The 12,287-nt window shown below is 54.7% G+C and overlaps 2 protein-coding genes across 7 annotated transcripts in view; one reads left to right on the top strand and one right to left on the bottom strand.

Moving 5' to 3' along the window:
* LRRC46 (leucine rich repeat containing 46) overlaps nucleotides 1-2,828 on the top strand; it is a 6,058-nt gene extending 3,230 nt beyond the window's left edge. Inside the window, exons 1-5 of one of the 3 annotated variants that reach the window (XM_017497054.2) lie at nucleotides 629-901; nucleotides 1,168-1,277; nucleotides 1,535-1,604; nucleotides 1,836-1,978; nucleotides 2,255-2,828. In XM_017497054.2, the coding sequence (XP_017352543.1) occupies nucleotides 771-901; nucleotides 1,168-1,277; nucleotides 1,535-1,604; nucleotides 1,836-1,978; nucleotides 2,255-2,625 (825 nt within the window). In that variant the 5' untranslated portion in view covers nucleotides 629-770 and the 3' untranslated portion in view covers nucleotides 2,626-2,828. Of the gene's footprint in view, nucleotides 1-628; nucleotides 902-1,167; nucleotides 1,278-1,534; nucleotides 1,605-1,835; nucleotides 1,979-2,254 lie in introns of those variants that run through there. The other 2 variants (XM_017497055.2, XM_017497056.2) reach the window with 2 other exon arrangements.
* A 365-nt stretch (nucleotides 2,829-3,193) lies between these two features.
* On the bottom strand, nucleotides 3,194-7,109 carry SCRN2 (secernin 2). 4 transcript variants are annotated; one of them, XM_017497053.2, is made up of 8 exons: nucleotides 6,988-7,109; nucleotides 6,440-6,613; nucleotides 5,956-6,137; nucleotides 5,233-5,432; nucleotides 4,594-4,809; nucleotides 4,335-4,500; nucleotides 3,754-3,934; nucleotides 3,195-3,508 (listed from the first exon to the last, which is right to left on the bottom strand). In XM_017497053.2, exons 2-8 carry the CDS (start codon nucleotides 6,611-6,613, stop codon nucleotides 3,350-3,352), a joined length of 1,278 nt encoding a protein of 425 aa, XP_017352542.1. In that variant the 5' UTR covers nucleotides 6,988-7,109; the 3' UTR covers nucleotides 3,195-3,349. The 4 variants fall into 4 exon arrangements, with proteins under 4 accessions (XP_017352539.1, XP_017352542.1, XP_017352541.1 ...); XM_017497052.2 differs by having other exon boundaries at nucleotides 7,028-7,101; XM_017497050.2 differs by having other exon boundaries at nucleotides 3,194-3,934; nucleotides 7,028-7,101.
* Nucleotides 7,110-12,287: the final 5,178 nt, after the last annotated feature.

Genomic DNA, 12,287 nt, shown 5'->3' with positions numbered 1-12,287 from the left:
GGCAGGCAGGCCTTCATTTAAACCATTCCCAAATGAAGAATTCTCCTGAATTGAAAGACTAATTCCCCCAAAATAGATTCTGAACATGCTCTTGAATCACTGTTCTTTAGACACTTCTCTTGGTCTAGAAGTTCTTCTTGGCATCTACTCTAAATCTTTCACATTAAATAGCTCCAGCCCATTTCCTGCATTGAAGAAGAGGAAGAGGAAACTATTAAGATTCCTCTACATCCTTCAGATCCTACTTGAGGCTGTTTGGTGGTGGTGTTGGTTGGCTGATCTTCAGCCTTCCCCTGGTTGAATATTCCCAGCTCCCTTCAACTTTCCCCATAGGAACTTTACCCATCAAGTTAATGTAGGTATACTCATTGTTCTCTCTGTGTATGAAAGCCACCACCAAGGCCCTTACCATTTCCCTGGTGGCTTCTTGGTTTCCTTTTCTGATTCCCAGGTCACTCTTTGGTTGTAGAATCAGAAGAGTATACTTAATCAGGCTTAGATTCCCCAGATTTAGGCTCGGTGTCATGGCTCACGCCTATAATCCCAGCACTTTGGGAGGCTGAGTTGGGTGGATCACCGGAGTTCAGGCTGGCCAACATGGCGAAACCCCATCTCTCTAAAAAAACAACCAAAAATAAAAAAAGATACCCCAGGTTTACCCCCTTAACCATCCACCTGGAGAAAGAAAATCATCTTTCTTAAGGTAGTGGCAACCGTTCAAGGAGTGGGATGATCATTCCCAAAGTGCTAGATCTCCAGCTGCAGTAGACATGGTCTTGGGGCTTTGTCCCTGTAAAGGGCCCCCTACCCATCTGATCTTAGCTTGGTTTCCCCACCTCAGTTTCTTCTTGCAGAATAAGATCCAGCAAATTGAGAACCTGGCTTGCGTCCCCTCCTTGCGGTATGTGATGCCAGGGTTCAGGCAGGGTAAGAGGGGTTGGGGGAGCCCAGCCACACCCCAAAGAACTGGTTCAGATTTCTCCAAGCCTGGGGCCTTGTCAGCCAAGGGCCAGCAAGCCTAGCTCTACTCCCTCATCCCGGAAGGCCATGTGTCCCCACTGGTCATCAGCTGCCTCGCCTGGGGGCCCCGGTGTCAGGTGCCCTCCTCTTCTCCTCCAGCTGTTCCATGATTCAGCTCTGCCTCTCTACCCCTTCCTTCCCCTACAGCTTCCTGTCTCTGGCAGGAAACCAAATCAGGCAGGTGGAAAACCTCCTCGACCTCCCGTGCCTCCAGTTCCTGGACCTTTCTGAGAACCTGATAGAAACGTTGAAGCTGGGTAGGAACCCACTTGCCCTGGCTCACCAAACACATCCCACGTGGGGCCTGCCCTTCCGTCTGTGCCCATTTCCCTGTGCTTGTATTAGCCACACCTCTGAAGGTCCATACTTCATCCTTGGGGGGCTCAGGGGGCAGCGTAGGGAGGTAGTGGCTTTGGAATAGAAAGTGGGTATGAGAAGCCCATTCCCATCGCTTCTTGGGCTTTTGGCTAAGATCAAGTGAGAACCCCATTCCCTCTCTCTTTGCTGTGTACAGATGAGTTCCCCCAGAGCCTTCTTATCCTCAACCTGTCTGGAAATAGCTGCACCAACCGGGATGGCTACCGGTGAGGAGTGGGGGGTGGGAAGAAAGGTCATGCCTGAGCTCCACCTGCTAACTCAACCCAGGCCCCTCACAGCCTGCAAACCTGGGGTCACTGTCTGTGGTACCTTCTCCCCCACCTCCTACCTAGCTCATGAGCCACCACCCCTCCAAGTAGGGGTGCTGTGGTGCATGTCTTTGCATCTTCCATGCCAGGGTGCCGTCCTGGGTAACCTCTGCTCTGTCTGCTCTGCAGTGAGCTGGTGACAGAAGCCCTGCCACTTCTCCTGGACCTGGATGGGCAGCCTGTGTCAGAGCGCTGGATCTCAGATGAGGAGGATGAAGCCTCGAATGATGATGAGTTCCCAGAGCTGAGTGGCCCATTCTGCTCAGAGCGAGGTAACCCTGCTTCCCAAGGCTTTTAGCCTCCCCAGAGCCCACCTCTGCCCTGTGGGACATGAGGGAAGCTAAGGGCAGTGATGTCTGGGGAGGGGAGCCCCAAGTTCAGAGCAACATCTGGGCTAGAGCCAGGTGTCAGTCATGGGGCCCAGGCTCAGGCTCCTTCTCACCAGGGATGGCAGGGAGCCAGCCAGAGACCTCCCTGAGCCCAGGGACCCTCCTGCTGAGCCCAGGGCTCCACCCACCTTGCACCCTCCATCTCCCGGCCCTGCACAGGCTTCCTTAAGGAGCTGGAGCAGGAGCTGAGCAGGCACAGGGAGCGCCGGCAGCACGCAGCCCTGACGGAGCACCTGCTGAGGATGGATATGCAGCCCGCCCTCACCGACCTGCTCATGCTGCCTAGGGTGCCCATGGCTGGGGACAGCAGCCCTTCTGTCACTCCTGGGGAAGGGAAGGAGACACTCCCTGAGGCCGTCTCCTCACCCCAGTCCTCCTCTCCCACCAAGAAACCATGCACTGTGGTTCCCAGGAGCCAGCAAAGCTCTCTCTGGGGAAGGAAGGGGGTCCGAGCAGCCACAGCCCCCAAGGCCTCTGTGGCTGGGGCCCCCAGCACAACCAAAACTATGCCCAAGAGAAGCAAGAAATGATACTCTGTGAACCTTTCTCTATGAGTGGAGTGGGGCCTGCCTCCCTTCTCAGACCCCTCACCTGTGACAGGAGCCCATTCCCAGTAAATTGTCTCTAGGCCCTGAATATGCTTTTCGTGTCGCTTGGGGGTGTCTTGGGGGAAGCAACCAGTGAAAGCACCAGGAAACAAAACACAGAGCCCAGTGAGCTGCCTGATTCTAAAGAGCGAGTCTGGAATCTTACGGAAGCTACCCACAGGGCAGGCATGACTCAGGCCCCCCCCCCCCATGGCTTCCTGGCTCCTGCATGGGCAAGAAGTGGGCACCGCCTCATGGAGGATGCTGCCTCACTGCCACCCCTAGAGGGGGCCCTTCCCCGGTCTGAGCCCAGGACCAAGGAGCTGTGGTGCTAATCCTCCCCAGCAGCAGCCAGCTCCTGTCCCCTCCCTGTCCTCCTGCCTAGTCCCCATCACTCAACCATTCATAAGAATGAGGACACAACCACAGGCCCTGCAGCCTGCCCAGGGCTGCCTTTGGGCCTCACTTGGCTCTCCCACCCCCACTGGACCTGGGATAAAGTTCACTGAAGAGAAAATAAAGCACATTTATTAAGGCAAAGGCCAAGTTGGCTGCTCAGAACATGGCCAAGGGGCGTGAAGGGATTGCTCCAACTTCAGCACCACTAGCTCAGGGCAGTTGGCTGCAGGGGTCCAGGCCCACCCCAGGCCAGCAGAAGCTATGAGGCTTACAGGTAAGCCTGGCTCTCCCTCTTCACGAAGGCCTGGAAGAGGCTGCCCAGTTCCTGGAAGGGTGGGGCCCACTCGCTGGCCAGCAGCCCCCGTAAGGCCTTGAGGCCTTCCTGCTCCAGATCCCGCTGTTTTTGCCGGAGCTGCTGCCCCCGATCCTGCCCCAAGGGAAAGTTGAGATGAGTCTGTGCAGGACAGACTTCCCGCCAGGTGAAGGGGGGACAGAGTACCACCTCATACAGGCAGGAGAAAGGAGAGACCTCCCCAATATTCCCCTGGGCAGCTGCCAACTTTCAAGGGAGGAGCTCCTCTCCCCAGCTCTGGAATATCCTCCACGCCCAGGTTCCCTCATTTTTCCAGAGTCTATCATCCCGTCAGGGTAGCCCCATTCCCTGGGGGATACCTGATCACTCTCCATCAGCCCCAGGGCTGCCTGGTGTCCACGGTAGAGGATGTGCCGGCGATCTACCTGAGTCTGGAATCGGGGCAGGGTCCGAACAGGGTCCTGTGCTCCAAAAGTGGGGGACAGCACCTGGGGGGCCTGGGCCACCCCCGCCCCAAAGATAAAAGGTTTGAACACGGACCTAGAGGGGCATGGAGGTGAAAGGACGGAGATATATCAGATCCTCCCTTTTTTTTTTTTTTTTTTTTTTTTTTGAGATGGAGTTTTGCTCTTGTTATCCAGGCTGGAGTGCAATGGCGCGATCTCGGCTCACCGCAACCTCCGCCTCCTGGGTTCAGGCAATTCTCCTGCCTCAGCCTCCTGAGTAGCTGGGATTACAGGCACGCGCCACCATGCCCAGCTAATTTTTTGTATTTTTAGTAGAGACGGGGTTTCACCATGTTGACCAGGATGGTCTCGATCTCTTGACCTCGTGATCCACCCGCCTCGGCCTCCCAAAGTGCTGGGATTACAGGCTTGAGCCACCGCACCCGGCCAGATCCTCCCTTCTTACTGACCTTCCCCACTCTCATTCTTCCCACCTGGATGGGTCTGGCGTGGCCGTGAGAAAGTGCATGCAGGGCTGCATGGGATCCTGGGGCAGGACGGACACCATGCTGGCGGTGGTGCGAAAGCCACCCGAGTCCATACAGATGCCACTCTCCTTGTCCCTGAGGATGCCCATCATCACCTCTGCTGTGATGCCCCCTGCCAAGGAGTAGAGGGGGAAGCTATGGGAGACGAGAGTGGCTGGCACTGCTGTGGCCCTCCCAGCCCTCAGCCCCTCTACCACTCACTGACCTTGCTGTTGCCGCAGCAGCTCCCGCCCTGCCAGGAAGCGGGCCTTGGCAGCCTCCATGCGCACAGGCTGCTGGGTCAGGGAGAAGACCTGAGCAAAGTCAAAGGTGCCCTGCCCATCCCACCAGCCCTGGGCCTGGGCATGGGTCTGAAGCTCCGGGTGTTGGGCCGAGATATCTGTGCCAATGCTCAGCTGGTTGGAGATGTTTCGGGCCCCCTCTGTGGAGGAGATAGGGGAGCAGTTTATTTACCCCTAAGCATCTATTCTAAGCCAGGCACTGGGTGAGGTACTGAGAACATGGTGAAGAGAATGACCTACCCTCGTGGAGCCTACAGTATGGTGGGGGAGGCAAACAAAACAATCAGAAATGTAAGCTGGCAACTGTGTTGAATGTGAGGCAGAAGTACCTGCTTGCGTATAAGCAGGAAACCTGACCACCCAGGGAAGTGCAGGAAGGCTTCCCGGAGGAAGCAGCAGGCTGCAGCACGAGGAAGACTTCCAAGTGAAGGGGAGCAGAGTTCCCAGGTGGACTCATCTCCCATCTCCCTGGATGTCCAGACAGGCTCATAACTGGATCAAGCCCCTCCCTGCTGCTACCATCTGTCATACTTCTCAAGGCTGGCAGAAAGGGAACGCCTCACCCTGGATCCTCTGTGCAGCCCAGAGCCTCCCAGCTGTCTCCAGCACCCATGCCTCAGTGCGGTCAGCCAGCAGGAAGGTGTTATGGTAGCAGAACGGTGCAGGGTCCTCCAGGCAGCTGCCCCCCTGCCCATAGCGCTCCAGTAAGCCTGTGATCACATGCAAGGCCTCCTGGGCAGAGGTGCTCCGTTCCAAAGCCAGCCTGGCAAGAGAGAGGGCCAAGGGACAGAAGGGTGACAGAGGGATCAATGGCGGGTGGCAGAAGCTCCAGGGAACAGAAGAGGCACAGAGAGGTTTGGTGATAGGGTCAAGTCACACAGCAAATCTGCTGGTACTGATCGTATCAAACACAATTATGCCAGTGGCTTTCAACAGTCTGTGGTTCCATGTGCCGCTCTGAGGGTTCCATGAAAAGGCCTGAAACACAGTTTCAGAGAGAGAACTGTGCTTGCTGAACCCCCGAACTCTCTCCACCCAGAGCGGCTCCACTATTACTGATTTTATAAATTGGGACTGTACATGAGATTTCAACTGAAAACAAATAAATAAACCACTGTTCTATTTCTGGGCCAGGAGATGCCCAAAGGTGGCTGCTGCTGCAGCTTCCCTCACGAGGGCACGAGGGCAAAGTCTGCAGAGAGGAGAAGGCCCCCGTGAACCAGGCTGGGGGGAGGGGAGGATGGGCCCTGGTATGTCAGGGAGATGAGGAAGGGCAGGGTCAGCACCTGAGGAGGTCCATGCCCAGCAGGGCTTCCCCCTCCCTAAGTGGCTCCTTAGTCCACACAGCCTCGTTGCCAATGCAGACACCATGCTCGTTGGCGCCCATCTCAGCCCCCCACAGCCAAGAAGGGCGGCTGAGAATCACAGCGTGCGTCTTCGACACCTGTTCCACCTCAATGTAGGTGCACTGGAGGTGAGGGAGGAAAAAGGAAGCGTCCACTCAGAGAGGGGCGGCACCTGACGCCTGCTGGCACTCTGCCAATCACCTTATACATTCCCTTTGAGGAAAGTCTCATTCCCATTTTATAGAAGAGGAAACTGAGGTAGACTGAGGCTACATCATGGGCTCAGAGCCAGGTTAGTAGACCTGAAGCTCATGCTCTTCCCACTACTTCTGGCAGCCTCCCAGGCGTGGGGATCAGGGAAGAAGGTCTTAGAAGAATGCCGAGATCTGCCACACCTTCCAGCACCCCATAAGGCCTAACCCACCTGGAGCCGGCTCCCGGGAGCGTGAGTGCCTGCGGGGACAAACACCACCTCCTGCACCTCGTCCCTGGGTCGGTCCGAGTTCTTGGCAAAGATTACAGCCGGGATGGCTGAGGCTGGGGGCACCGAGACAAAGCAGTCGCAGGAACATGGGGCATCAGGGCTCGACGATGCCATCTGGGGAGAGGAGGGGTTGAGTGCGGGCCTCCTCATAACCCTGGCCACGGCTCAGCCCGGGGGAGCCTCCTCCTCCTGCACGTGCAAACGACGCGCAGGGAAGACACCGCCGTGGCTCCCGGACGCTCGGCGCACACACCATGCACAGGTGTGCAGGAACGGAGGTGACCACTCTCCCCGGGCTCCAGGCCTGGGAGTCGGCAGGCGGGAGCTCCGAGGGGCCCGCCACCACTGGGAGTCCCGCCCCTTCGGAGCAGTGGTGAGACCGTCTCCCTCGCTACTCCACCGAGAGTCCCGCGGCCCTGCGCATGTCCAGACACCCGACCCTCTTCCGTCCAACCCTTCTCTCACCCCCAATACTGTATTGCCCTCACCCTCTCTCCCTCCAAGACCCCAGCTCGGTCCCGGGCGCACCTCCTCAGCTTCTGGCCAGGGCCGTTCCATTGGGCGGAGTCTCTCAGGTGACCTGGAAGGCCTTCGGCCTCGGGGTCGGAACCAGAACGAAGCCTGCAGCTCCGTCGTTTTCCACCAGGGCGCGCGCCTGCACCACTTCCCGGAGCAGAGCGGCCACCTGGCTCACTGCCATACCCGGGTGCCCATTTCAGGCCTGATGAAGGCTGCTCACCCCGGAGTCTCTGCGGGGAGCTGGACCTGGGGGGGTAGAAAGGAGCCCGCGTGAAAAGGGAGACTTTGTCAGAGAGAGGGGACTTTTGGGGCATCTGGAGATTAAGGAAGAACCTCAGATACTTGAGTACTGGTTTGAATCTCAGAGGCGCAATCCCAGGCTGGAGGCGCACAAGGGAGTAAGTCACAGAATGCGAGAGTGGTGGAGGCTCGGTGCAGTGGCCCGCCCTGTAACCCCAGCACTCTGGGAGGCCGTGGTGGGTGAATCGCTGGTACCCAGGTGTTCAAGACTAGCCTGGGTAACATACCAAGACCTCGCCTCTAGAGAAAATATTTTAAAATTAGCTGGGCGTGGGCTGGGCGCGGTGGTTCGCACCTGCAATCCCAACACTTTGGGATGCCAAGGCGGGCGGATCACGAGGTCAGGAGTTCGAGACTAGCCTGGCCAACATGGTGAAACCCTGTCTCTACTAAAAATACAAAAATTAGCCGGGTGTGGTGGCAAGCACCTGTAATCCCAGCTACTCAGGAGGCTGAGGCAGGAGAATCACTTGAAACTGGAAGGCGGAGGTTGTAGTGAGCCGAGATGGTGCCACTGTATTCCAGCCTGGGTGAAAAAGCGAGACTCCGTCTCAAAATAAATAAATAAATAAGCTGGGCATGATAGTGGGTTCCTGTAGTCCCAGCTATTCAGGAGGCTGAGTTGGAGGATCGCTTGAGCCAGAAAGGTTGAGGCTTCAGTGACCTGAGATTACGCCACTGCCCCCCAGCCTCAGTGACAGAGCAAGACCCTGTCTCTTAAAATAAATAAATAAGGGAATATGTGCACAAAACCCATCTATTTGTCCAATGGTGCTCAAACCCATGGAAAAAATAGCTTTGAAAGGAAATTTAAAACTTTCCAGTTCAAAGCTTTGGTGCCTTTACCTATAGTGAAACTGAAACCGCAAAGAAGTCTTGGCCAAAGGTGACACACGGTCATGTGGCGTTATACTCTGATCCCAAATGTTTTGATTTTCAGTTCATTTTTCTCTGCAAACCATCTCTCCATAACTATCATTAAGGCAAATGCAGCTTACACCCTTTTGCTCTGTGGAGCCCTCCAGAAATGGAGGAAGGGGAGATGCTGCAAGGTTATCTACTTTCAGGAGTTGCACTGAATCCATAGATGGCTTTGAGTAGTATGCACATTTTAGCAATATTAATTCTTCCAATCTGTCAGCACGAAATATCTTTCCATGTCGTTGTGTCTTCTTCAGTTTACTTCATCAATGTCTTATCATTTTCATAGTACAGATCTTTCACCTCCTTGGTTAAATTTATTCCTGAATATTTTATTATTTTGAAGGCTATTGTAAGTGGGACTGTTGATTTCTTTTTGTACAGTTCGTTGTTAGTGTATAGGAACACTACTGACTTTTGTACATTGACCTTGTATCCCGTGACTTTACTGTATTTGCTTATCAATTCTAACAGTGTTTTAGTGGAGTTTGGTTTTCTTTCAAGCCTACTCTAGGGTGCTGGCAGTCAGGCACACTGGGATCAGTGGGAAGGTGAAGGCTGTCTGATACAATGTCCAGGAGGGGTTGTGAGGTTGCCATTTAATGTCATTCCAGAAGCAAACATCAAGGCTCTGTGCTGACAAACCTGGGAACCGGAAGCAGCTTGAAGGAAAGCAGGTTCACCTCCTGCAGTTCCCAGGCTGTCCACTGTGGGGTGGAAAGAGGCAGGAGGAGAGGCAGGGAGAGGCCACGGCGCATACCCAGGTGGCAGTTCCCAGGCTGTCTTCTCTGTCACTTTCTCATTTCTTATTTAATTCACCCACCCTAGAGGATGGGAGTAGATTCTCCTTCCACTTCCCAGGAGAGGAACCGAGAGAGCCAGCCCAGAGATGTTCTGATTTCCCTAACTTCTTCCTGGGCCCTCCTTAATCCTCCTGCCAGGCACCCCATCTGAGGGGAGGTCAGAGGTGGCCTTGGGCTCTGGGGGGAGGGGGAGGGCAGGCCAGCCAGGCAGCATTTCCAGCAAGCAAGCAAGCGTCAGAGCCCCACCAAAGGCCCCCGCTAAGAATGCAGGTCAGCGGGAGGAGCTGCATGGGGAGGAGGGGCGGCCCCAGCCCTGCCCAGACAAGCCCAGCCGGCCCCACAGCTGCCCTCCTGTCCCTGGGGGCAGCGAAGGGGGTAAAGGAGGATGGGACTCACCAAGTTCCTGGGGTCTAACTCCCCTGGAACCAGGAAGACAAAAGAGGCACCCGGAGGAGTGGGGCTGGCACGAGGTCTCAGGAAAATGTACCCGTCCCTTCTTCTCCCAGGCTTCTAAATCTAGCAGCAGATGGAAACAAACAGCTGGCTCCCAAACCAGTCTAATTTCCTCTGTGACCCCTAAATCATTCATTCTGATGCTCCCATCCTAAGGTGGCCATAAACATGTGATCCCAGAATCTCCCAAATTAAGTTATGGGATGGGCCAGCCTGAGTACCAGATTTGGGTTCTAAAAATTGGGTTAGGGTTAGAGTGGTGGATATAGAAATCCCACTGGGGAAAATAATAAGTTTGGCAAAAAGTAGAATGAGATAGTGAAAGAACAGTAACCCACCCTGCCCCCCTGGAACCTAAAACCTATCTTCTGTCAACCTTCTTAGCCTTGGGGCTTTGGAATCATGAGGGTTTTTTTACCCATTTGACATGAATTAGGCACCAACTTTTTATCAAGCACTGGGACGCCTGGGAAGATGTGTACAGGGGATATTTCTGCATATCTCCGGGGACGGGTGCACGCAGGTCAAGTGCCAGTATGTTTGTGTGCCCTGTGGTTGTGTAACCATGGTGGGTCTCTAGCTGTGAGTTGCAGTAGGAGCCTTTCCCTCATACTTTCCAGCTGGGCGGGAGCCCATCAGATAGCTCGGCTGCCTTTCATCGCCTTGTCCCTGATAAGGATCAACCTGGGTGAAGAAATCACTGCCAGTCACCCCCAGCTCAGTCACAGCCAGGGGATGGACTGACATGCACCCTCCATGGGGATGACGCGAGGGAGCCAGTGTCTGGGAAAGGCGGGAACTAGTGTTCTTAGCAGGGGAAGGGAAAGAAGGGGCTTGTATGTGGAGGAGGAACGTGATATCTAGAAACTTCGAACAACCAACCACAGGTATGAAACCAGGGAGGGACAGCCTGGGGATCAACCCAGAGGAAGCACCTCCCTCCTTCTGTACCAGCTACCTCTGGGGCAGGATCAGACACCAGCTCCAACCCAACTCAATAGACGTGAGGCTTCCCAAGGGGCTGCAGGATCACTGGGAAGCATCCACCCCACTCTGTGGCCGAGACCTGGTTCTCACTGCTGAGGGACACTGAGTCAAAAAGGAAACACAGCTGGAACACAAAGTAAGCATGATGTAGTTGATGACTTTATTGCATAAAAAACACAGGCTGTTTCTCCCTCCTCCTACCCCCTCAAAGTGAGTTCACAGCAGTTAAAGAAAAAATAAATTCCTACATTTTTCCTCTAGGGGGGCTGCCTAGAAAGACAGGCAGCCAAGCAGCCTAGATCTATAAAAGAGGGGAGCAGAAGAAAACCTATCCAAAGCCTCCACCCCCATACCTCAGAGCCTGGGGCTTCCGTTGAGGGGAGCATCTGTGTCCCCTACCACCACCAACACCCATTTGGGAGTTCCCCTTAGGATGGCCACTGGAAAAGGCTGTCTCAGTGGCACAGGGAGGGGGTGGCTGGTTTCGATGGGTGGAGGAGAAAGGCATCCCACACCCACAGTGCCGTTCATCTCTCCCCCTCTCCACCTGGTCAGGCAACTTGCGGGCAGTGCCAACTCTCCTCCTGCCCCCAACCCTCCCAGCAAGGAAGGGGATCTGTGGTTGGGTTAGCAGGAGGTAGGGAAAAGAGGAAAAAGAACATTACTTCTTAAACTACCCCAGACCAATGAGTCCCTCGGGAAGGTCACCCTGTCCATTTTTAAGGAGGACCCCTTTGTATACAAACACATATTCCCACCCAGATCCCAGCCCCCACTTCCCATATAACTCCCAGACCTTGGACTGGGCTCCAGCAACTACAAGGGAGGAAGGAGATGCTGGGTCCAGATCCCAGATCTTGGATGGGGTGAATAAGATGGGGTCTCCCTGGCTGGAGACCCCAGGCTCAGTAGAGAAATACACACATGCACGCAGGTACACACAACATGCACACACATAACCTAATATTAAATAAAATACCCTTTGCTTATAACTTAAAAATCAATACACAGCTAATCTCTGCAGAGGCCTCCGGGTGAAGAAAGGGGCAAGGGGAAGGGAGAGGGGTGTCAGAGGGACTCTAAGGCCCCTGTCCAACCTGGGAAAGCCCTCCCGCTGCAGGGGCCTGTGGCCTGCCAGACCCTTCCTCATATCAGTTTCTTTCCCTTCTGCCTGGCTTAGCCTCTGATGGACTTCTCCCCTCCCTGCCTCCCTTCCTTCCTTTCTCCTCAACCCCAAGATCAGAATCAAAATGTATTTCTAGCATCTAAAGGAGAAGGAAATGGGGACAGCTTCCTGGATGTCACCTCAGAAGGCAGAACCCCTTCCAGTGGGAGAACAACTCTTTCTTCTCCCTGCCCCTGTGAGATGACAGGGAGGAGGGAATCCCCTAATGAAACATGCTAGGGCAGGGGCAAGGGAAAGCCAGGGTCCAAGCTAGAGAGACAGTGGGGCTTAATTTCTTAGTGATGCCAAAGAGATGGTCAGGCAGGCAGAAGGCCTCCACTCTGAGTGGGAACCAGTGGAGGTCCCTCTGCTGAGACACCCCCAATCTGCCCCCAACCAGCCCAAGAAACCCTCTTCCTTCTGTCCTCGAGAAGAAGGCAACTGGTGGGAACCTAGGGTAAGGAATTACATGGATTCTACGGCTGGCTGCCTTGAAAACACACCTAGGGTAAAAGATGGGGAACATGACTACTAAACTTTATTTCTCATAAAGACCAAGAATTAAGGGCTGAATTAGAGTTGGAGAGGGAAGGGGTTAGTTCCTTCCATCCTCCACCCAATACTTATCTCTTTTTTTTTT

Source organism: Cebus imitator, unplaced genomic scaffold (genome assembly GCF_001604975.1).
Source record: "Cebus imitator isolate Cc_AM_T3 unplaced genomic scaffold, Cebus_imitator-1.0 Scaffold228, whole genome shotgun sequence".
In the NCBI taxonomy this organism is placed as follows: Eukaryota; Metazoa; Chordata; class Mammalia; order Primates; family Cebidae; genus Cebus; species Cebus imitator.
Note: the sequence above shows the minus strand (reverse complement) of the source record. Positions and strands in the feature narration are given on the sequence as shown.

Excerpts from the sequence above, each read along its gene's own strand:
- SCRN2 (XM_017497050.2), bottom strand. The coding sequence starts at position 7,057 with ATGGAACGGCCCTGGCCAGAAGCTGAGGAG. Across the intron at positions 4,810-5,232 it reads GGCTGCACAGAGGATCCAGG|AGGGGGCCCGAAACATCTCC; the intron begins GTGAGGCGTTCC and ends TCTCCTCCACAG. Across the intron at positions 4,501-4,593 it reads GCTGCTGCGGCAACAGCAAG|GGGGCATCACAGCAGAGGTG; the intron begins GTCAGTGAGTGG and ends ACTCCTTGGCAG.